At 46.0% G+C, this 23,800-nt stretch overlaps 1 protein-coding gene across 4 annotated transcripts in view; it reads left to right on the top strand.

Moving 5' to 3' along the window:
- The window catches only part of LOC112218180 (protein MON2 homolog), a 52,787-nt gene that overhangs the window by 22,363 nt on the left and 6,624 nt on the right, over window positions 1-23,800 (top strand). The window contains exons 5-30 of one of the 4 annotated variants that reach the window (XM_042301410.1): window positions 168-297; window positions 852-949; window positions 1,579-1,704; window positions 5,138-5,332; window positions 5,779-5,903; window positions 6,073-6,212; window positions 6,463-6,616; window positions 7,623-7,813; window positions 8,099-8,180; window positions 9,940-10,121; window positions 12,352-12,464; window positions 12,607-12,711; window positions 12,947-13,027; window positions 13,194-13,358; window positions 13,747-13,848; window positions 14,567-14,569; window positions 15,363-15,473; window positions 15,801-15,976; window positions 16,210-16,372; window positions 16,530-16,823; window positions 17,082-17,280; window positions 17,776-18,431; window positions 18,957-19,100; window positions 21,542-21,559; window positions 21,956-22,084; window positions 23,081-23,271. In XM_042301410.1, coding sequence (XP_042157344.1) covers window positions 168-297; window positions 852-949; window positions 1,579-1,704; window positions 5,138-5,332; window positions 5,779-5,903; window positions 6,073-6,212; window positions 6,463-6,616; window positions 7,623-7,813; window positions 8,099-8,180; window positions 9,940-10,121; window positions 12,352-12,464; window positions 12,607-12,711; window positions 12,947-13,027; window positions 13,194-13,358; window positions 13,747-13,848; window positions 14,567-14,569; window positions 15,363-15,473; window positions 15,801-15,976; window positions 16,210-16,372; window positions 16,530-16,823; window positions 17,082-17,280; window positions 17,776-18,431; window positions 18,957-19,100; window positions 21,542-21,559; window positions 21,956-22,084; window positions 23,081-23,271 — 4,073 coding nt within the window. The remainder of the gene's footprint in view (window positions 1-167; window positions 298-851; window positions 950-1,578; window positions 1,705-5,137; window positions 5,333-5,778; window positions 5,904-6,072; window positions 6,213-6,462; window positions 6,617-7,622; window positions 7,814-8,098; window positions 8,181-9,939; window positions 10,122-12,351; window positions 12,465-12,606; window positions 12,712-12,946; window positions 13,028-13,193; window positions 13,359-13,746; window positions 13,849-14,566; window positions 14,570-15,362; window positions 15,474-15,800; window positions 15,977-16,209; window positions 16,373-16,529; window positions 16,824-17,081; window positions 17,281-17,775; window positions 18,432-18,956; window positions 19,101-21,541; window positions 21,560-21,955; window positions 22,085-23,080; window positions 23,272-23,800) is intronic. The other 3 variants (XM_024378769.2, XM_042301411.1, XM_042301412.1) reach the window with 3 other exon arrangements.

The raw sequence follows: 23,800 nt of genomic DNA, 5'->3' as shown, positions 1-23,800 counted from the left end.
TAGTTGGTTTCCACGTGCATGTGAATCCAGATGTGTGCCTGAGTCGATCTGTCTACGTTCAATTGTCCATACTAACATACCACTTAGAATGTATTCCCCAGTGCATGGCTTGATAGCCTGAGTATTGTAACAGAGCCTGTGTCTCCTCTCCCCTTGTTCCCTCCCAGGCCATCGTGCTGTGTTTCCGCCTGCACTTCACCAAGGACAACATCACCAACAACACGGCCGCCGCCACCGTGAGACAGGTCGTCACCGTGGTCTTTGAGAGGATGGTCGCCGAGGACGAGTGCTTCAAAGGTTAGGGTCGGGAGGGCTCATGGGAAATTTGAGTTATGCTTGGACTGAACCGTTTCTGTCCTTCAGTATTCTGCATCACACTTTCTCTCTCTTACCCTCCTCCTCTAACTTTGAACCTGTCACAGAGTAAGGGAAGGGATTTAGTTTCTCCTTAGATTGCCTAAAGCTGCTTATCCTGTGATTTAAGCCTGCGTTCAATGAATACATAATGAGTTTTTGTTTGGCCCTGTCAGATTTCACACTGCTGTCTTCCCACTCTGCATTCTTGGTTTAGTATGTGAGCTAGGATTGAGAATCACTATTTAATTAAGTGACTTTTCCCTCTTGTAGTAGGTGTTGGATAGGTCTTTTCTGAGAATGTGTTATTTGATGGTATGTGGATTGTCTGTTTCTTTGACCGTGAGCGATTGATCCCTCCAGGCTTGTATCCACAGCTGTGTCCAATGACTGTCTCTCCCATGTGTTCTTTCCCCCTCTCTCCTCCTCACCTCCCTCCTCACCTCCCTCCCCTCCTCCTCACCTCCCTCCCCTCCTCACCTCCCTCTCTCCTCCAGGCATCGTGGAGCAGCCTACTCCAGTCCAGGGTAACACGAACCGGAGGTCTGTCAGCACCCTGCGGCCCAGTGCTAAAGACGCCTACATGCTGTTCCAGGTACGTCCACCAGGTGGAGACAGTCCTCCATACCGCTCACTGTACCCCACCTGCACCCTCTCGCCCATCAGAAGAGGGGGTATAGATAGGGTTTACCCTATGAATGAGGGCAGGAGAAGGGAGGGAACAACTTTGTGTAATGAAATACAGCCAGGCTGTCTTTATATACAAAAGTATGAGGGGACCCCATCAAATTACTGGCTTTGGCTATTTCAGCCACACCCATTGCTGAGAGGTTTTTAAAATCAAGCACACAGCCATGCAATCTCCGTAGTCAAATATTGGCAGTAGAATGGCCTTACTGAAGAGCTCAGTGCCCGACATCAGTCCCCGACCTCACTAATGCTCTTGTGGCTGAATGGAAGCAAGTCCCTGCAGCAATGTTCTAACATCTAGTGGAAAGCCTTCCCAGAAGAGTGGAGTCTGCTATTTCAGCAAAACGTGGACCAACTCCATATTAATGCCCATGATTTTGGAATGCGATGTTCGACGAGCAGGTGTCCACGTACTTTTGGTCATGTATGTACAGCCTAGATTTACAGACTGCCTCTGATACAATGCTAGTAGCTGTATCCAGCTGTCCTATGTGCATGTCTATATTCCTATGTTTGTTGTGTGTGCCTATCCAGGACCTATGTCAGCTAGTGAATGCTGATGCCCCCTACTGGCTAGTGGGGATGACAGAAATGACGAGGACGTTTGGTCTGGAGCTCCTGGAGTCAGTCCTCAACGACTTCCCTGGGGTCTTCCTGCAGGTAAACATGCAACATAATACACAGGATTTTTGCAATCGCAATTTTTGTTTTTGCAAAATCAACAATTCCCCATGCGAGGGCTTGCAATTCTGACCAATCATTAGAAAAATAGGTTTCCGCATGGTCAAGATACCAGGATTATGACTTGAAATTCCAGGTTTAGCATCACGATACTCTATACCGAAATGATACCGCAGCAAAAAAATGAACATGTATTAGCTAAAGTCTAAATAACCACTGGGCTTTTCTTTGAACAATATGTTCATAACTGGTAAAACAACAAATAGTGTCTTCTATTCAATATAACATGTACTTTAAAAAATCAGTCTAAAAACGCTGCCATTTTTAGACTTCTGACTGGTCGCAATACAGAGCATAAGGAAAGTGTTTAGACCCCTTGACTTTTCCCACATTTTGTTATATTACAGCTTATTCTAACATTTTTATATAAAAAAATACTCATCAATCTTCACAAAATACCCCATAATGACAAAGTGGAAAGTTTGTTTTTACATAAAACCCACCCCCCAGCAATATTAGTATTCAGTATTCAGACCCTTTGCTATGAGACTCAAAATTGAGCTCCGGTGTATCCTGTTTCCATTAATCATGTTTCTACAACTTGATTGGAGTCCACTTGTGGTAAATTCAATTGATTGGACATGATTTGGAGAGGCACACACCTGTCTATATAAGGTCCCACAGTTGACAGTTCATGTCAGAGCAAAAACCAAGCCATGAGGTCGAATTAATTGTCTGTAGAGCTCCAAGACAGGATTGTGTCAAGGCACAGATCTGGGGAAGGGTACCATAAAATATCTGCAGCGTTGAATGTCCCCAAGAACACAATCGTCTGTATCATTCCTAAATGGAAGAAGTTCCAAGGCTTATCCTAGAGCTGGCTGCCGGGCCAAACTGAGCAATCAGGGGAGAAGGGCCTTGGTCAGGGAGGTAACCAAGATCCCGATGGTCACTCTGACAGAGCTCCAGAGTTTCTGTGTGGCAATGGGAGAACCATCCAGAAGGACAACTATCTCTGCAGCACTCCACCGATCAGGCCTTTATGGTAGTGGCCAGACGGATGCCACTCCTCAGTAAAAGGCACATGACAGCCCGCATGTAGTTTGCCAAGAGGCACCTAAAGGACTCTCAGACCATGAGAAGCAAGATTCTCTGGTCTGATGAAACCAAGATTGAAATCTTTGGTCTGAATTCACGTCCGGAGGAAACCTGGCACCATCCCTATGGTGAAGTATGGTGGCAGCATCATGCTGTGTGGATGTTTTTCAGCGGCAGCAACTGGGAGACTAGTCAGGATCGAGGGAAAGATTAACGGAGCAAAGTACAGAGATGTACAGAGATGCTGAATAAAAACCTGCTCCAGAGCGCTCAGAACCTCAGACTGGGGCGAAGGTTCACCTTCGACCCTCAGCACACAACGACCCTCAGCACACAGCCAGAGCCTGGACTTGAACCCGATCTAAAATCTCTAGAATGACCTGAAAATAGCTGTGCAGCGACGCACCCCATCCAACCTGACAGAGCTTTAGAGGATCTGCAGAGAATGGAGAAACTCCCCAAATACACGTGTGCCAAGCTTGTAGCATCATACCCCAAAATACTTGATGCTATAATCACTGCCAAAGGTGCTTCAACAAAGTACTAAGTAAAGGGTCTGAATACTTATGTAAATGTCATATTTCATTTAAAAAATATATATATATTTGTAAAAAACATTAACCTGTGTTACCTTTGTCATTATGGGTTATTGTGTGTAGATTTATGAAGGAAAAACAACTATGTAATGAATTTTAGAATAAGGCTGTAATGTAACAAAATGTGGAAAAAGTGAAGGTCTGAATACTTTCTGAATCCACTGTAATTACTTCTTTAGTAATTCAAGTTGGAAATTCAAACATTGCAGATTTGTAAAATCCATTTCCGATGCAACAGCGTACCAATCAGCTACCAATTTGGATAGCCGATACAGCACAGCTTAGTAATCAGCTATCTGAACCTGCATGACATGAGCCGTCCACGCGCTCTCCCTGCTTGGATAGAAAGTTGAGAAACTATTAATGCCAAATAATAGTCAGCTCACACTCAAAACACTAGCTTACTAGAAATGGTTTAATTATGCGAGGTACTATCTATAGCTATATACCGTATTTATCTGCTATTTATAAACCTTTTACAAAAAATGACATCAAATAGCCTAACAGTGAGGGCAAAAAGTAGTCGGTTTGAGGATAAGTTCAGGCACTATATTGTTGAAGTTGGCAGGTTTTGCTGGCTAAAAGCTTACACTAATGGTCTGCAATGTTCAAGGTAAATCAAATTAGATCAAACTTGAGCGACTACGCTGTTCTCCTGGAGTCCTCTTTTGTGCACATGTTTTCACCACGGCCTGTAGGCCCGACTTCTATACCGAGCGTCGCCAACCCATACAGTCTTTCCTGAGACATATTGTGCGTTATATGTCCATTGCGCTGCACACAATTTAAACGTAGTCTTGAATGATGCGTGCCAGGATACAAAAGAGAGACGGGACTGTTGATATTTGCAACACCCCAACTCAAATGCCGGTTCACCAGTATGAAAGAAATCGCAAACAGCTTTTTTTGTTTTAAGGCCTCAAGAACTGATTATCTGTTTGCATCTGGCAATTTATTGGCTGTCCTGTATCCAGACCATCTGTCCTCAGAGCTTCCTACACAGCTAATCTCCTTCTGTAACATGTTGAGAGCCGGCAATTAAGGAGAATGAGAGGCTCAATTAAAGACGTTGCAGAACTGCTGTATTTGAAGCACCCCTCCCTTATGCCCAGTTTCCCTGATGTTGTTACGGCAATCAAGCTGTTTTTACCATCCCTGTAACTGTCGCTTCTACGGAGAAATTGTTTTCTTAGGTAGTTCTGATCTTAAATTCTACTAAGAAGCTTTTCGGTCTGATACACGTTTTTGAACACTTGAGGAAGCTTCAGTCATTGCACTGGCGCCGTTGTAGCCTTGACCACAGCATTTCTTCACCGATATCCCCTTGTACTTTCAATCTGTTACTTTTTAGTTTTTTGTTCAAGGCCTGAGGCACTTTTTTTAGTCACATTCCTAAAGAAAAACACTTTGCTTCCTACTTCATATGGGAATTAAAAAGGTTTATGAATTACTTTTTGGAGGGTTACTGTCAAAATGATTTATTAAAAACATTTTAAGGACATTGATGACATGCACATGGGGCCCCCAGAGGTACGACAGTGAGGCCGTAATATAATAGGATACAGTAAAGTATAGTACAATATAATGCAATACAATTGAGTATTATATGCATTGAAATAGAAATACTACCATCTCGATGTAGGTGTGTGTGTCTTGTATTTGTACTGTGACCCCCACCTCCTGCTGACCCCACCCGTTGCCCTCTGACCCCTATATAGCACCAGGAGTTCAGCTTCCTGCTGAAGGAGCGTGTTTGTCCGCTGGTCATCAAGCTGTTCTCCCCCAACATCAAGTTCCGCCAGGGGAGCAGCAGCGCTGCCTCCCCAGCCCCTGTAGAAAAACCCTACTTCCCCATCTGCATGAGGCTGCTCAGAGTGGTGTCTGTGCTCATCAAACACTTCTACAGCCTACTGGTGAGTCCCGGGGATTATCAAACACTTCTACAGCCTACTGGTGAGTCCCGGGGATTATCAAACACTTCTACAGCCTACTGGTGAGTCCCGGGGATTATCAAACACTTCTACAGCCTACTGGTGAGTCCCGGGGATTATCAAACACTTCTACAGCCTACTGGTGAGTCCCGGGGATTATCAAACACTTCTACAGCCTACTGGTGAAAGTCAGTTACAGTAGTTACTACCTGTGTTCTCTGTACCTAAATCATCAAACACAACTACAGTTGTAGTAGCCAAGGCATGAACTATAGTTTGGGTCAATTCCATTTTTGATTTCAGTCAAATTCAGGAAATTCAAATTTTCCACAAATCCTGTTGTCTTCTTATTGTAGAGACCTCCATATGTGGATAGTTATCTTGGGGATCTGAGGATTGAGGTGTGTTTGTCTGTGTTGTGGTTGTAGGTGACGGAGTGTGAGATCTTCTTGTCCCTGTTGGTGAAGTTCCTGGATGGAGAGAAGCCTCAGTGGCTCAGAGCCGTGGCCGTGGAGTCCGTCCACAGGCTGTGTGTACAGCCACACCTGCTACGGTGAAGAGGAGGAGCGCACCCTCAACACACACATCACTGACCTCACCATACGACACTAACCTTACCACACACACACACACACACACACACACAACTTCAACAGTCTCCATATTTTTTTTTTTTTTTTTTTTAAAGAAACTTTTGCGACATCCTTTCTCTCCCCCTCCAGGTCTTTCTGCCAGTCCTATGACATGAAGCAGCACTCCACCAAGGTGTTCCGGGACATCGTTAACGCCCTGGGCTCCTTCATCCAGTCCCTCTTCATCGTCCCCAACACAGGCAACCCTGCTGCCACCAATGCCCCTGCTGGTGAGGACCACACTGAGAAGGAGCTAATGTTGTCTTTACCGGTGTTACAGCTTGAGACTGTAGTTGGGAAGAAAGTAAAGAAGAGGAATATCTAGGATAGGATTAGGATACTCATGAGGGTATGGAAGGTTCTGGTCTGCAGGGTGCGAAGGCTTTGGTTCCGGCTCAAAACTAACAGCAATCTTTTGCTCTCTTTTTCTTCCTTCCCTCCCCCTTCCATTCCTCCATCTCTCTCGCTCTCCCTCCCGAGGTGGGTCTGGGTCGGGGGCCCAGGCGGCTGCCCAGGGTGGTCCAGGAGCCGGAGGTCAGGGTGGGAGTCTGATCACTCAGGCTGCCTTCGAGTACCGCGGTACTTGGATCCCCCTCATGACCGTCAGTGTGCAGGGCAGCGCCAAGGCTACCTAGTGAGTAGTACTATATATATAAATATAAATATGTATATATGTGTGTGTATGTATGTACACACACATACACACACACATACTCACACACACACACATCTAGCTATGTCTGTCTAGGTTTGAATCATCCATCCAATTAGCACACACAGGGACACAGTCTATTGGAGACAGTTGAACCAGAGAGAAACAGTTTGATTTTAAACCAAAATTATGTCCGTTATCAAAAACCTAGACACCCTGGGGGACTGTTGGCCTTTAAATGTTGTCATTATTCTACTCTAACAAGCTGCTGTCTTTGAGTGAGGGAACGGAGACAGCGGCAGGAACAGAGAGAACACAAACACAGCAGACACCCCATGACACACACTATGCCTGTTAGAGGGATGGAAGGAGTTGATTTAGCTGTGGATTCGTTGGCCTAACTCTGCTCTCTCTGATTCAGAGGGGTTGGGTTAAACGCGGAAGACTCATTTCAGTAGAATGCGTACAGTTGTACAACTGACTAGGTATCCCCCTTTCCCTTTATGCATGGGTCAGGAGCAAGGGAATGTGATCGGTTGTCTGTAATTATGAGGAGATTGAGCAATGCTGGTGTTTTGATAGACTAGAGAATTGAACTGGTTGGTTTGTTGATGCAGGACAGAGTTGTCAGTCAACATTGTCTAACAGCTCGTCGTGTGTCTGTAATGAACACATGGCCAGGGAAAGCTGATCCTGCAGCAGTCTATTGCGTGTGTTTGTTAGTGGGAGCTGAATGACTGTTTCTGGTTGCATGTAGCTCCTTGGGACATACACACAATTTGTGTGGAGCCCCCCCAACACACACCACATTTGTAGACACAAGGAGTTGATTTAGCTGTGGATTCGTTGGCCTAACTCTGCTCTCTCTGATTCAGAGGGGTTGGGTTAAACGCGTAAGAATGTGTGTGTGTGTAGACACACACACACGACACACACACATACACAATGTGTCATATCATACGTTTCCCTTTCCTCTTCCCTGCCCCAGTCTGGAGATGTTGGACAAGGTGGAGCCCCCGTCCATCCCAGAGGGTTATGCCATGTCTGTGGCCTTCAGCGCCCTGCTGGACCTGGTCCGAGGCATCACCTCCATGATAGAGAGAGAACTGGCCAAGGAGGAGGAGGAGGTGGCTGTACGCAGGGAGGCCAACCCAGACCAGAACGCCCAAGCTGAGCCTGGTGAAGAGGGGGGAGGAGGATGAGGGAGGGTCGAGGGCTAGGACCGGGGCTCTTCTCTGGGCCCACACAAGGAGCTGAACCCTAGCTTGCAATTTTATTGACCTCTAGTGGGCATTCCAATACCTACTGTTCCTGAGGGTGTTTAATATATGTAGGCTTACTACAGTGATGAATGTGTTATCATCCCTATTCAAAGAGGAATTCTGATGTAGCGTTTAAATATAGATATCGGTACAAATGTATATTTCTTGTCCACTCTGTTGCTAACGGCTGTTTCTCTGTTAGAAGCCCATCTCGTCTGGGAGGAGATGGTCAGTGCGTGTTGGTGTGGTCTACTGGCTGCCCTCTCACTCCTATTGGATGCCAGGTAACAACCCTTCTTATAGATCACCTCAAAGTCAATTTATTTACACTGAACAAAAATATAAACTTAACATTCAACAATTTCAAAGATCAGAGTTCATATAAGGAAATGAGTCAATTGAAATAATATATTCATCAGGCCCTGATCAATGGATTTCACATGACTTGGAATACAGATATGCAACTGGTCACAGATACTTTAAGAAAAAAGGTAGGGGTGTGGATCAGAACACCAGTCACTATCTGGTGTGATCATCATTTGCCTCATGCAGCGCAACACATCTCCTTTGCATAGAGTTGATCAGGCTGTTGATTGTGGCCTGTGGAATGTTGTTCCACTCCTCTTCAATGTCTGTGCTAAGTTGCTGGATTTTGGCGGGAACTGGAACACGCTGTCGTACACGTCGATCCAGAGCATTTCAAACATGCTCAATGGTTGACATGTCTGGTGAGTATGCGGGACGTGGAAGAACTGGGACATTTTCAGCTTCCCGGAATTGTGTACAGGTCCTTGTGACATGGCGCCGTGCATTATCATGCTGAAACATGAGGTGATGGCGGAGGATGAATGGCACGACAATGGGCCTCAGGATCTCGTCACGGTATGTCTTTGCCTTCAAATTGCCATCAATAAAATGCAATTGTGTTCAGTGTCCGTAGCTTACGCCTGCCCATACCATAACCCCATCGCCACCATAGGGCACTGTGTTCACAACGTTGACATCAGCAAACCACACGCCCACAGGACGCCATACTCACCATCTGCAATCTGCCTGGTACAGTTGAAACCAGGATTAATCCGTGAAGAGCACACTTCTCCAGCGTGTCAGTGACCATCGAAAGTGAGCATTTGCCCACTGAAGTTGGTCAAGTTGCCGAACTGCAGTCAGTTCAAGACCCTAAAGAGTACGACAAGCACGCAGATGAGCTTCCCTCACACGTTTTTTTGACAGTTTGTGCAGACAATCCACAGTTTCAACAGCTGTCCTCGTGACTGGTGTGGCGATCCTGCAGGTGAAGAAGCCAGATGTGGAGGTCCTGGGCTGCCGTGGTTACACGTGGTCTGCAGTTGTGAGACTGGTTGACCATACTGCCAAATTCTCTAAAACGGCGTTTGAGGCAGCTTATGGTAGAGAAATTAACATTACATTCTCTTGCAACAGCTTTGGTGGACATTCCTGCAGTCAGCATGCCAATTGCATGCTCCCACAGACATATGTGGCATTGTCTTGTGTGACAAAACTGCACATTTTAGAGTGGCCTTTTATTGACCCCAGCACAAGGTGCACCTGTGTAATGGTCATGCCGTTTAATCAGCTTCTTGATATGCCACACCTGTCAGGTGGATGGATTATCTTGGGAAAAGAGAAATACAGACCAACAGGGATGTAAGCAAATTTGTGCACAACATTTTAGAGAAATACCTTTGGAACAATTCTGGGATTTTTTTATTGCAGCTCATGAAACATGGGACCAACACTTTACATGTTGCGTTTTATATTTTTGTTCAGTATAGTTTCCCCTCAAAGTAACTTGAAGGTGTGACAGGTGAAACTGAAGGTCAGTGTTAAGATCCGGAGCAACCAAAGTTTCTCTTGAAGCTACAAGACCATGTGTTGTTGTGAAATGTGTCCGTTGATGAAACGGTATTCTGAGACTTGTTTTTTTCCCACAAGGCAATGAGTCCAAACGTTGCGGCAGTTAAGCATTCCTCTGTGTTTGTTCCAAACCCATAACCCTCTGTGTGTCTCGTCCCCCTCCAGTACTGATGAGACGGCGACAGAGAGCATCCTGAAGGCGGAGCTGACCATGGCGTCTCTGTGTGGTCGTCTGGGCCTGGTCACGCCCCGCGACGCCTTCATCACAGCCATCTGCAAGGCCTCATTGCCCCCACACTATGCCCTAACTGTCCTTAGCAGTAACGCAACCAACCTCAACAACAAGGGTCAGTACCCCGAGGGTGTTTTGTGTGCGTTCATAGCGGCCGCTCTCGTGGCTTTGCTACATATAGTAGGGTATCAGCTCTGTGATAAATAAACATATGGGCCTCTGAGGAACTTGATAAAACAGTAGGTAGTTGTTTGTGTACACTTAATTAGCAAGTCTCTCTGTGTGTACAGCTCTAAAGCCCTGACTGTGTGTGTGTGATCTCCATACTAACCACCACATACAGCGCATACAGAAACTATTCAGACCCCTTGACTATTTCCACATTTTGTTACGTTGCGGCCTTATTCTAAAATGGATTAAATAAAAACAAATCTTCAGCAATCCACACACAATACTCCATAATGACAAAGTGAAAACAGGTTTTTAGAAATGTTTGCAAATGTATTACAACTTTTTTTTAAAACATACTTTATTTACGTAAGTATTCAGACCCTTTGCTATGAGTTTCGAATTGTGGCTCCGGTGCATCTTGTTTCCATTGATCATCCTTGAGATGTTTCTACAACTTGGAGTCCATCTGTGGTAAAATCCATTGATTGGACATGATTTGGAAAGGCACATACCTGTCTATTTAAGGTCCCATGGTTGACAGTGCATGTCAGAGCAAAACCAACCCATGAGGTTGAAGGAATGGTCTGTAGAGCTCCGAGACAGGGTTGTGTCGAGGCATAGATCTGGGGAAGGGTATCAAAACATTTCTGCAGCATTGAAGGTCCCCAAGAACACAGTGGCCTCCATCATTCTTAAATGGAAGAAGTTTGGATCCACCAAAACTTTTCCTAGAGGTGAGCGCCTGGCCAAACTGCAATCGGGGGAGAAGGGCCTTGGACAGGGAGGTGACCAAGAACCCGATGGTCACTCTGACAAGCCTCCGTGTTCCTCTGTGGAGATGGGAGAACCTCCCAGGACAACCATCTCTGCAGCACTCCAGCAATCAGGCCTTTATGCTAAAGTAACCAGACGGAAGCCACTCCTCATTAAAAGGCACATGACAGCCCGCTTGGGGTTTGTCAAAAGGCAACAAGATTCTCTGGTCTGATGAAACCAAGAGACCAACTCCTTTGGCCTGAATGCCAAGCGTCACGTCTGGAGGAAACCTGGCACCATCCCTATGGTGAAGCATGGTGGTGTGGCAGCCTCATGCTGTGAGGATGTTTTTCAGCAGAAGGGACTGGAAGACTAGTCAGGATCGAGGCAAAGATGAAAGGAGCAAAGTACAGAGTGATCCTTGATGAAAATCTGCTTGAGTGCTTAGGTCCTCAGACTGGGGTGAAGGTTCACTTTCCAACAGGACAACGACCCTTAGCACACAACCAAGACAATGCAGGAGTGGCTTCAGGACAAGTCTCTGAATGTCTGAGTGTCTCAGCCAGAGCCCGGACATGAACCCATTCGAACATCTCTGCAGAGACCTGAAAATAGCTGTGCAGCAACGCTTCCCATCCAACCTTACAGAGCTTGAGTACATCTGCAGAGAAGAATGGGAGAAACTCCCCCAAGTACAGGTGTGCCAAGCTTGTAGCGTCATACTCAAGCATGCTCGAGGCTGTAATCACTGCCAAAGGTGCTTCAAGAAAGTTCTGAGTAAAGGGTCTGAATTATTTTGTTATTGTTATTTCAGTTTTAATACATTTGCAAAAATGCCTAAACCTGTTTTTGCTTTGTCATGATAGGGTATTGATGAGGGGGGGAAAAACAATTGAATACATTTTAGAATAGGGCTGCAATGTAACAAAATGTGGGAAAAGTCCATGGGTCTGAATACTTTCACGAAGGCCCTGTATATCATTAAATTCTGGCTGTGCCTCAACGGTTCCCTGTTCCATCTGTGTAGCAGCACCAAGATGAATGTGTTGGGGGGTTACACAAACAGTTACAAACACTCTCACACACAGTCACGCACACACACACACACACTTTGCATATTTGCTGTGAGAGAGAACTCGCAAATTGGTTTCAGCAGGATGGGTGTTTGCCTTACGAGTTAATTAATCAAGTCTAGCATGTAGCTGGCTTGTCTCAGTCACTCAGTCTAGTATATGAATGGAATTGACTCGTGTTATTATTATCAGGGTGTCTGTCTGAGCTACATTGTGAGGAGAAAAAAAACAGGACTCATTTCAACTAAGGAGTGAATATATTGATTGACCTCCAGACGATTTAGTCCTTGTGATCATTACTTTCGTTGAAGACTCTAAATAAATGTGTGTGTGTGTGCTCCTCAGCCTACTCTATTCAGGGCCAGACTGTGCAGATCATCAGTCCCTCCAGTGAGTCTCATCAGCAGGTGGTGGCTGTGGGACAGCCTCTCACTGTACAGCCCCAAGGCACTGTGGTGGTAAGGGACGTTTACACAACATTACTACAACAACACAACTAGAGGGCACATGTTAGACGTTCACATAATACAGTACAGACAGTAGTGTGATATAGCTGTCTGTCTCTCTCTCTCACCCTTTCTCTCCCTCTTTCTCACTCAGCTGACGGCTAAGAATATCCAGTGTATGCGGACCCTGTTGAACCTGGCCCACTGCCACGGGGCAGTGCTGGGTACCTCCTGGCAGCTGGTGCTGGCCACGCTGCAGGTACACTACCAACATACTGTACCCACCACACAAACACACTGGCACAGCTCTACAGTGTATTATAGCCATGCCTGGATTTCCTGGATTTTTCGGCTATTGACAAGCCTAAATATTTCAATTTCTTGTTTTATGGTATAGCAGAAGTTGTCTGAGGGAGTCACTCTCTTTGACTTTTCTCACCACCTTTTATGCCCTTCCTGTTCTATCTATCTCCCCCTTTCCTCTCCTCTCCCAGCACCTGGTGTGGATCCTAGGCCTGAAACCTGGGGTTGGAGGTGCTCTGAAGCCTGGTCGTGCAGTAGAGGGGCCCAGCACGGTAAGACTATCTCCCTGCCTTACGCAGTCGCGCTGTAACGAGTCAAATTCTCTGCATCAATTAGCAACAACTCCCATAGGGTGTCATTGGCTGTTTGCTACAGCTCTTCAGCCCACCAGCTTCACCGTTCAGCTCTCTGACTCCCCGTGTTGCCTGTGTATTACAGGTGCTGACCACAGCTGTGATGACAGATCTGCCTTTCATCTCCAACATCCTGTCGAGACTCTTTGAGAGCTCCCAGTACCTAGATGACGTGTCACTGCACCACCTGATCAACGCACTGTGCTCCCTCTCTCTGGAGGCTATGGAGATGGCCTATGGGACTAACAAGGTAATTACTTCACAGGTACTTCATTATTGTAGATGTAGCCAGAGCAACAATGTATGACCTCTCTTGTCTTCTGCATGAGCCTTGTGTTACTACCTCTTCAAAGAGTAGGGTTAAAGATCAAAGACCCTCCTCCCCTTTTCAAAAAGGCCTTTTGTGAACTCCCACTTGACCCCCCCCAGCTCTGACTCTGCTGATTAGCTACTTTACTGAGGATTTCAGTTACTATGCCTGTGATATGCGGTTGTCCCACCTAGCCATCTTAAAATGCCAAATGTATCCAGGCGGGTGGTATATTGGCCATATACCATACCTCCTTGGGCCTTATTGTTTTAATACCTATATCCACCAAACCGATCACCCCTGTGTTCTGTTGTCGTCCCGTGTCAAGGAGCCGTCTCTATTTGCGGTAGCCAAGCTGCTGGAGACCGGCCTGGTCAACATGGATCGTATAGAGATCCTGTGGAGGCCCCTCGTTGGACATCTGCTGGAGGTACGTCTTACAGTAACCATTTAAAGTGGTAGACTGTGTGCAAGTCTGTGTCTGTTCTCTTGCCAACTCCTTCTGCAATTGTCACGCCTTGACAAAGAGCACAAACGGATCTAGGGCCAGGTTAGTGAAGTGTTTTTTTTTGGGGGGGGGGGTGCTATGCTGTAGCCTGTAGCTGTATGTCCTTCGGTACGTACTTTTCAAGCCCTCTCGTATGATGGTAGGGGCTCTTCCATTTCTAATGCTGTGAGTGGCATCTGTCCCCTATTTAGTGATAGTGTTATTGCTTTACAGATGTGGTCCCATATATTGCCACCCTTACACCATTCACTGTTTCTTCTATAATAAGTTAAAATTGTGTATTTGTTTGATTTACAACCGCACGAGACCAAGAAGAACAAGAACAATCTATATAAACTGCAATTGTGATTTTTCAATGTCAAAGGCCTGGACTAAATTATTCAAAATTGGAATTAATTTGGTTGGAGATGAGTGATTCTTGTTTATGTGTAATTGCAGGGTGAAAATAGCCATTCAACCAGTTTTGAAAAGAGAAAACGGGCCATTTTGCTTCATTGCACTCCATTGTGGAGTGCAAGGGTGCCAATATATTTGACTGCATCTGTATCTGTGGCAGTTCTGTGTGTTTGTCTGAAACAAACGGTTCCTCCTTAAGTTGTCTTTTCTCCCTCTCTTTTGCAACCCATGTCTGTTTTTGCAGAAGGTAAGCTCGGAAACGTCTCCTCCCAATCATTTGCTTTCTCTCTCTTTCTCTCTTTCATTCCGTCTGTCTCTTTCCTGGCATCAAGGTGTTGGAGCTGAGCGTTTGCAATGTGCAGCTTGCGACAGGTTTTCTGTTTGCTTCGCTGTTGCTGTTTGATCAAAATTGCCTCGCACACATGAGTTACATTTCTGGAACTCTGTTTTTGTTTGTATGCATAGTATGCAGATACCTGCACATTTGAATGCATCTTACCTTATCGCTAATGATATGCCAGCCTTTCTCGGGCAGTCACACACTTGTTTGACGTTGGCCAACAAGTAGACAGCACAGACACTTGTAGGCTGTGAAGGGGGGTGCTGATGTGGCATCTCATTCACTGTATCTAACAGCCCAGGGGAATAGTGAAATGTGCAGCAAAAAACGAAAGCGGGCTGATTTTTCACCAGAGCTTTCATGATTACGTGTCTGTCAAATGGAATGACCTGATTTCACTGTTGTGCGAGTAGAAAATCACAGGCATACAGTCTGTTTTAACCACCTGCTGTGAGAAACGGGTGGCCATACTGTTTGAACTGCCCCTGACTCCCTTTCTCTCTCTATCAATATCGCTTTCTTTCTTTCTCTCTTCTCTCTCTCTCCCCCACTTTCACCCCATTCCCCACTCTTTCCCCCTCCTTCTGCAATGCTTGTGTGTGTGATGTGTCTGTTCTCTCTCTCGTCCCGTGTGTGTGATCTCTCTCTCTCTCTCCTCGTCCCGTGTGTGTGCCCTACCCAATGATGTTACCTGCTGCAGGTCTGCCAGCACCCCAACGCCAGGATGAGAGAGTGGGGGGCTGAGGCTGTTACCGCCCTCATCAAAGCTGGCCTGGCCTACAAGCACAACCCCCCTCTAGCACAGAACCAGGTACCGCTACCACCCCATCTCTCTTATCTTCACCCAGTCACATAGAACCCAAATACAGGGACTACTGTACACTATTCTATCTAGAAGTCGGGTGGCTGTTACAATGGAAGGTGATAAGATGACTTGCTATTAGTCGGCTTCACCATACCAGCCCACCCACACACAGTTGACCTTGTATATCTTAAGGCAGTGGTTTGTATGCTTATCCTTGTTTATGTAATATAACCACTCCCTACTCTCTTCCTCTGTCCCTTTTCTTTCTTTCTGTCTCTCTCTCTCACTGTCTCACTCACTGTCTCTCTCTCTCTCTCTCTGTCTCTCTGTCAGAGGCTGCAGCTCCTGCTGTTGAACCCTCTGAAGGAGCTGTCCAACGTGCTCCATGCAGACATCCGTCAGAAGCAGCTGGAGAGCGTGCTGCAGATCCTCCAGAGCCAGGGAGACAGTCTGGGTCCAGGCTGGCCCTTAGTGCTGGGGGTCATAGGGGCCATCCGCAACGACCAGGGGTGAGAGGGAGGAGGAGGGGGGGGTAGCAGCATTGAAAAGGGAGAGGGGGAGACTGGGATGGGTGATGCAGAGGGAAAAGCTCTGTGATCCATATTTAAAAGCTGAGATTGTAACCCTTCTTAACACCTATTTCATCTTAACATGCTATATTTTCTCTCTTGTCCAGCAGTTGGCTGTTCACTCTGTTTTATGTCTGAGTCTGACAAATGTCTGTCTGTCCCCTGTCGCCTAGAGAGTCGTTGATCCGAACAGCCTTCCAGTGCCTGCAGTTGGTGGTGACTGACTTCCTCCCCACCATGCCTTGCATGTGCCTCCAGATTGTAGTGGATGTCGCCGGCAGCTTCGGTCTCCAGAACCAGGAACTCAACATCAGCCTCACCTCCATAGGACTCCTGGTACAACCGCAGCATATTGCATATATTGTTTTATATTCTCTATTGTATTGGGATATTTAATTCATTCTAGTTCATATTACTGCTGCGGTTATAAAAAGCTTATAGTTGCTGCTGTGTCCCCTCAAATCGTTACCCCTCTCCCCGTTTTCCCCAACAGTGGAACATCTCCGACTACTTCTTCCAGAGGGGCGAGGCCATCACCCAGGATCTGGAGAGGGAGGAGGCCGCGCTGCAGAAACAGGCTCGGGAGAAGGGCGAGCCCCTGAACAGGCCCTTCCACCCGGCCCCTCCCTTCGACTGCCTGTGGCTGTGTCTGTACGCCAAGCTGGGCCAGCTGTGTGTGGACCCCCGGCCCGCCGTCAGGAAGAGCGCCGGTCAGACCATGTTCTCCACCATCGCTGCCCACGGCACCCTGCTGCAGCAGTCCACCTGGCACATCGTGGTCTGGAAGGTACTCTGTTCAGCCAGTCACAATGATCGTAGACTAAATCAGTCTTGAATGGTGCATGGCTGTAGAATCCTGTTGCGTACTGAAAGGTAGTCAAGTGTTGAGCCACGGGCCCTCATCTGTCCTGGAGTTGTACTTTTGGGACCTATCAGTTTAGTGATCGTACGTGCTGCAGCTAGTACTTTATACCCGCCTTAATGGCCATCTGCCCTCTGGCAGGCCACATCAACTCCATTTTTTTTTATGTCTGTGTAAAACCAGGTGCTGTTCCACCTGCTGGACTGTGTGAGGAAGTCTTCCACCACGGCCGACAAGGAGAAGATTGAGTCAGGGGGCGGGAATATCCTCATCCACCACTCACGGGACACGGCTGAGAAACAGTGGGCGGAGACCTGGGTGCTGACGCTGGCAGGGGTGGCTCGTATCTTCAACACCAGGAGATACCTGCTGCAGCAGCTAGGTGTGGACGCTTTTAACTGTTCTTGTGGGGACATTTTGTTTAGTCCCCACAAGGTCAAATTATATTTCTAGGGGGGTTTAGGTTTAAGTTTAGAATTAGTGTTAGGGTTAGAATAACGGTTAGGCGATAGGGTTAGTTTTAGGTGCTAGGTTTAGGATTAGGGGTTAGGGAAAATAGGATTTTGAATGGGACTGAGTTTTGTGTCTCCACAAGGTTAGCTGTACAAGACTGTGTGTGTGCCTGCATCAGTTGCCTGCTACTGTAGATAGATATGATCTCATAAAGCCATCTGTCAGTCTAGTCAGTTGACAAAGGTAAATAGTAAAGATCTTGTGCTCTACGGACGGTACTCCTACTCCTGTCAATACATTTATCCTTTATCTCCACGCATCTTCAATACAATACCTTTAATACCATACAGTCAATACGGTACCTTTTTAATCAATTGAGCCCAACAATGACCTCTTCTTATCTGATCGTTTGTCCACTCCACAGGTGACTTCTTCAAGGCGTGGGAGGTGCTGCTGGACCACATCCAGTCTGCTGCCCTCAGTAAGAACAACGAGGTCTCCCTGGCCGCACTCAAGTCCTTCCAAGAGATCCTCCAGATCGGCACGCCCGTCAAGGACTCCGCCATGCCCACCGAGGCCCTCGCCCTGGCCGTGATGGGCGTCCCCCCTGTCCTCATCGACCCCCTCAGCGCCTCGGGACCCGGCAGACACCTGCTTCGCTCCGACTCGATGCTCGAGAGGCTGACGCGCTACAATGGAGCTGAACTCCAGGCCCCTCCCCAGGGGGAGGAGTCTGCGCTGGAGGACGCAGCTCTGTGGTGGTCGGCGTGGAACACCTGGTACCGGACGGGCACGGACAGCACGAGGCCCCCTAGTGGCGGGACGGGGACAGACAGACCCTTCTTCGTCCCCAGCCAGCCCTTCCTGACAGCGTTAGTCCAGATTGTCCCTGCCCTCTACCAGCACATTGAGACTGGCTTCAGCATGGAGGACCTGAGGAAGCTGGGGGTGATCCTCCACGGGGCCGTGTCCATACCCATCAGCAGTGATGCCTCACCCTTCATCCTGCCCTCCTACACAGAGGCTGTCCTCACCAGCCTGCAGGAGGCCGTACTCACAGCACTCGACGTGCTGCAGAAGGTGGGTGGGCTACCACACCAGATACGTTGTAACTTTTTAACATTTTTATAAAGGGTTGTTATATGTGCGGCAGGTAGCCTAGTGGTTAGTGTTGGGCCAGTAACTGAAAGGTTGTTGGATCGAATCCCCGAGCTGACAAGGTAAACATCTGTTGTTGAACAAAGCAGTTAACCCACTGTTCCCCGGTAGGCCGTCATTGTAAGTACAAATCAAAAATATGAACAGCCAAAGGCATTTTCCAGGTGCTGATTTAGCTAGTAGTTTGATCCACATACTGTTCAAAGCTCAAAGGCACCCTTTTGAGTAGATGTTTCTTCTTTGTCTTTGTCCTCTGTGTTATAGAAACTAGCATGGAAATTTTTGTAATTTTGTGTTTTTCTCTTACACTTAATATGTGCTATTGAGGCTGATATCCGATTGGGGATCATGTTTAACATGATCCCCTGATGGGAGTCAGTAGTGACTGAGGTGCCCTGGTTCTAGTGAGGTCCATAGTGAGTAAGGTTCTTGTCTCTCCCTTTGCAGGCCATCTGTGTGGGCCCAGAGAGCCTGCAAGTCATGTACCCGGCCATATTCGAACAGCTGCTCCTCTTTGTCGAGTTCTCCTGCAAACCCCCCCAGTATGGCAAGCTGGAAACCAAACATGTGGCCAACGCTAAATACAACCAGGTAACAAATCACAATCTCTCTCACTCTCTCTCTCTCTCTACTGTTGTCTTTCTCTATCGCTTTGTGTGAAAATGTGTCTTCCGCTCTCTTTCAAGTGTTCTCTCTTGTCTCTCGCTTTGTGTGAAAATGTGTCTTGTCTTTCAAGTGATATCTCGTTGTATTTTCATTTAATGGAAAATGTTGCTCTCTTTGTGACTGTTGTTTTTTCTTTGTGTGAAAATGTGCCAGTCTTTCTGTTTCTCTCGTTGTCTAGATATCTCGGATATTTTCATTTAATGGAATGTTGTTGGATTTTTTTTCGATGCCAGTCATCTGTTTCTCTCCAGATTTTCTGAGCATGGTCATTCCCCCTCTCTGATGTTCATGAAGCTCCTCCTGTTGCTTTTTGTCTGGTCCTCATGTGCCATGCCCTTCCCTATTGTCCTAATCACATGACACATAGCTGGGTCTTTCAAACTGCATCTGCAGCCCTAAACCATCCCTCTTCTTTCTCTCTCATTCACGCTAGCCCTTCGGGCCGGCAGCACGCTAGCCGCTAGGTTACTTTTTTCCATTTTTTGGCAGGTCACAGACCAAGTTCATGATTCTTCTCTTTTCTCAAAATGAAGGACAAATGAGACCCCATGAAGTCTACGTTTTATTGATTCACTTATCTCGTACAACCCCTGTTTTTTGTAGGCTAGTTGATGATGCCTTCTTTGTTCATACTATGTTCAAAACAGAAGGGAATCTTTAAAACAGGGTTAGGCAACTAAATTCATAATTTGGAACAGATTTTCCTGTTTTTGATTAACACATTTTAAGCCGAATTCCTGTTGATGTTAGGCTTCTTTTTTTTTGACCAAGAACTAAAATCCTGAATACACAGTGCACAATTTTTGGGGGGAATATTTTTGATAGTGAATTATCCGATCTTCAACCAAAACTTAGATTAAGGATGGAACCTTCCTTTACAAATAGCAAAAAATGGCCTGACATTCTCCTGTAGAAATTCCCTGGTGCAGAGCAGAATTCATGGTTCCTTCTATTAAGGCAAGTTGTCCAAGTCCTGAGGCAGCAAAGGATCCCCAAACCATCACATTACCACCACCATGCTTGACCATTGGCATGAGGTTCTTACTGTGGAATGCAGCAGTGTTTGGTTTTTGCCAGGCATTTTCGTCCAAAAAGTTATACTCAAGGTTGCCTAGATAATCATCAAGACTCTTGGAAGAATGTTCTATGGACATTCAAAAGTATAACTTTGGACAACATGGGTCTGATTTATGCCTGGCAAAAACCAAACACTGCATTCCACATTAACAACCTCATACCAACTGTCAAGCATGGTGGTGGTAGTGTGATGTTTTGGGAGAGCTTTGCTGCCTCGGGACCTAGACAAATTGCCTTAATAGAAGGAACCATGAATTCTACAGGAGAATGTCAGGCCAAACCTCTGAGCTGAAGCGTAGCGGTGTCATTCGGCAAGACAATGATCCAAAACACACAATCAAGTCTACATGAAAATGGCTAAAAAGCAACACATTTTACATTTTGGAATGGCCTAGTCCAAACCTAATCTCAATTGAGATGTTGTGGTAGGACTTGAAACGAGCAGTTCATGCTTGAAAACCCAAAGATGTCGCTGAGTTACAGCAGGTGTGCATGGAAGAGTGGGACAAAATTCCTCCACAGCGACGTATTATAGGAAGTGTTTGGTTGGAGTCATTGCATTTAAAGGTGGCACAACCAGTTATTGCATGTAAGGGGGCAATTACTTTTTCCACACAGGGGCATTGGGTTTGCATAACTTTGTTTATGAAATAAAGTGTGTTATTTGTCCTTTATCTAATATTGGGTTTTGGTTGAAGATCTGATAACATTCGCTTAGAAAGGGGGCAAATACTTTTTCAAGGCATTGTGTGTGTGTATGTATATATATATATATATATATATATATATTTATTTATATATTTATTTATTTATATTTATTTATTTATTATAGTTTTTTTTTAACTAAAAACTTTGGGGGGCCAAAAAAAATATACTCGCAGGCCGCCTGTTGCTGACCTATGCTTTAATAAAAAGCTAGGCTCTTAATCGGTGTTTTTCTAACTCACACTTACAAAGAAATGCTGTCAACTGGTGTACCAGTTCCTTTTTCTATATTGATGAGTTGTTTTGTTTTCATGGTGGTGGCTGAATCAGCTATGCTAATTAACGCTACACTACGCACTCACTCGGAAGTGAAAGCTCCGAGTCTATCTTATCAGTTGACTTGTCATTCATTTATACTGTCATTTAGTCAGTTTGTTGTTCAATTAAACCATTAACAAACATGATTGCCACGGTCAGTGGCGACAAGTTGGTATAAGAACGCCAGGCACCGGCAAACAAGTTAATTGTCATCTTCTCGTTGTTCTGTTTTTGTGTCGTACTATCCATCTGGATCAACCTTTTAGATCCAACTGTTTACACCGGTGAGTTACCACCTCCCTTCTTCAGCCCCCTTTAGTCCTCTTACTCACCTGTATTCAGCTGTGTTCTACTGCTCCATGGTCCCATCGCTACTACAGTAGATGAGGTCTTACCATGCAGCGGGTGAAAAGCCTCATCTACATCACACACTCCATGTTACCCACCCCTCCATTGTTCTGTCTGCCACTAACAAGTGGTTATGCCTCGATCTGTCCCTACTACCGACCTGTCGATCTCATCCTTATACCACTTATCTTACTGTGTTTGGGTGTCGTCCATTTCTGTGGATGTTTTTCTATTGCAAGTTTTTTGGTGCTTTGGTCCTCTTAGTATTTACGCAGAGGGATGTTTTCAGCTTTCGTTAATCCCACTCGCTCTCTCTCTGTCTTTCTCTACAGGCGGAATGGGTTGCCTTAAACTACGTGCCCTTTGCCGAAAGGTCCTTGGAGGTGGTGGTGGACCAGTACCACAAAACAGCCTGTCACAAAGCTGTCATCAACGAGAAAGTCCTTCAGAACATCATCAAGGTACTGTCCCCGACATTACCATCAAGACGTATTGCTTTGTTTATAAGTGTTCATTTAAAAGGAGTAGCTCGGAAACTAGAACTTTTTTTAGTTGTGGTTGTGGCGCTACTCCCTAGTGTAAAATGTCTACACCATTCTGAATATATTCTATATCTCCTATTGGAGTCCATCATCATACTCCAGTCACTAGTGTTTCTGTCATAAACGAGCTGCTCTTTGTCGTGGGGAAACAACATCCCTTCACAAAGCTCTCAGGTGTTCCTCTGTTTCCTGTGGGTCAATGGCATACCAAGTTCTTTCTCATTGAGGCCCATCTGACCACTCTCTTCCAGTATCTTCTTATTAAAGCATTTCCCAAAACTAGAAGAGTACTCTGCCAAAAACTCATTAAGAGTTTCCCTATGGATATGTTCAAACCAACCCCCATCCTCCTCTCTCTCGCTCTCTCCTGAGAAAGGTCACAGCCATAAAACCTTGGGGAAGCCCAGTGCGTATGGGAAAAGGGAGCCGTTTGTCACAAAGACGGTCTGTTTCTGTTCCGTTACTTATTTTTCCATGTGAAAAAAAGAAAGAACATCAATGCCTCAACAGCTCCAGTTGTTTAGTTGCGTCTGTGATTGATGTTACACCTCTAGGTCTCTGTCATTACTGAGTCCCCCCCAGTGTTCCTCGGAGTCTGTCAGTGTAATTGTTCAACTGCACTAGCAGATTTGGCACCAGGCATGTCCATATCTTGGAGGCTCCCATTGTGTTACCACTGCCCCTCCCCTCTGAGATAATGTATAGCATATTCAATCATACTGCATCTAAATATTAACCTTAGTGATCTTAATTTCCCCTCCCCCCACCTGCTCTCTCCTTATATCCTGAGGAAATAGCCAACACCTAGCCTTGATTTCCAGGCTAATGCACCAACAGACCTGGCAACCAGGCTAGTCCCTACATTGAAGACTCCCATTGTGTTCTAACCCCGTAGTTTCTCTCCGTCCTCCATAGACCCTGCGGATGCCCCTGGGCCTGAAGTATGCGTGTCCGTCAGAGAGCACGTGGAAGCTGGCCGTGTCATCCCTGCTCAAGGTGTTGTCCATCGGGCTGCCCGTGGCCCGCCAGCATGCCTCCTCTGGGATGTTTGAAACCATGTGGCCAGAGCTGGCCAACGCCTTCGAAGATTTCCTCTTCACCAAAAGGTAGGCGTACCCCCTTTTCTCAGGCAGTTCATCTAAAATATCTGAGTCACTCCCTTTTACCTTTTAAAAAGCTTGTGTTGTGTATTGGTATTTTCTTATTCAAAGTTTTTTTTTTTTTTTTTTTAAAGGTCCAGTATGTAGCTTTCTGTGCAACCTGATCTAATTCACATAGAAATGAAAGTTGTAGATGTGTTATTCTCATTAAATGCAAGTCTGGTTCGTTCTATGTGTGCTATTTCTATGCTTCCCATTCTTAAGTTTTAGTCTTTTTAGTATTGGTGTTGTACACCAGCTTCAAACCGCTGAAGATATGATATTGAAAATCTATTTCACAGCGGTTTAGATTGTATAATGATACTCTACACTTGCTTGTTTTGTCACATGAACTGAAATTAGGCAAACATTACATAATTTTAGCAAGCAGGGAATGGTGGCAGTGATTTCTCCATATTGCGCCTTTTAAAGCAAGTCTGACAGACAGACGTTTTGATGCACCTGCGTCTTCCTCAGTCTGCGAAACGGTCATTGA

Source organism: Oncorhynchus tshawytscha, linkage group LG19 (genome assembly GCF_018296145.1).
Source record: "Oncorhynchus tshawytscha isolate Ot180627B linkage group LG19, Otsh_v2.0, whole genome shotgun sequence".
Taxonomy (NCBI): Eukaryota; Metazoa; Chordata; class Actinopteri; order Salmoniformes; family Salmonidae; genus Oncorhynchus; species Oncorhynchus tshawytscha.
The sequence above is the reverse complement of the archived record's forward strand: the minus strand, read 5'-3'. Positions and strand labels throughout refer to the sequence as shown.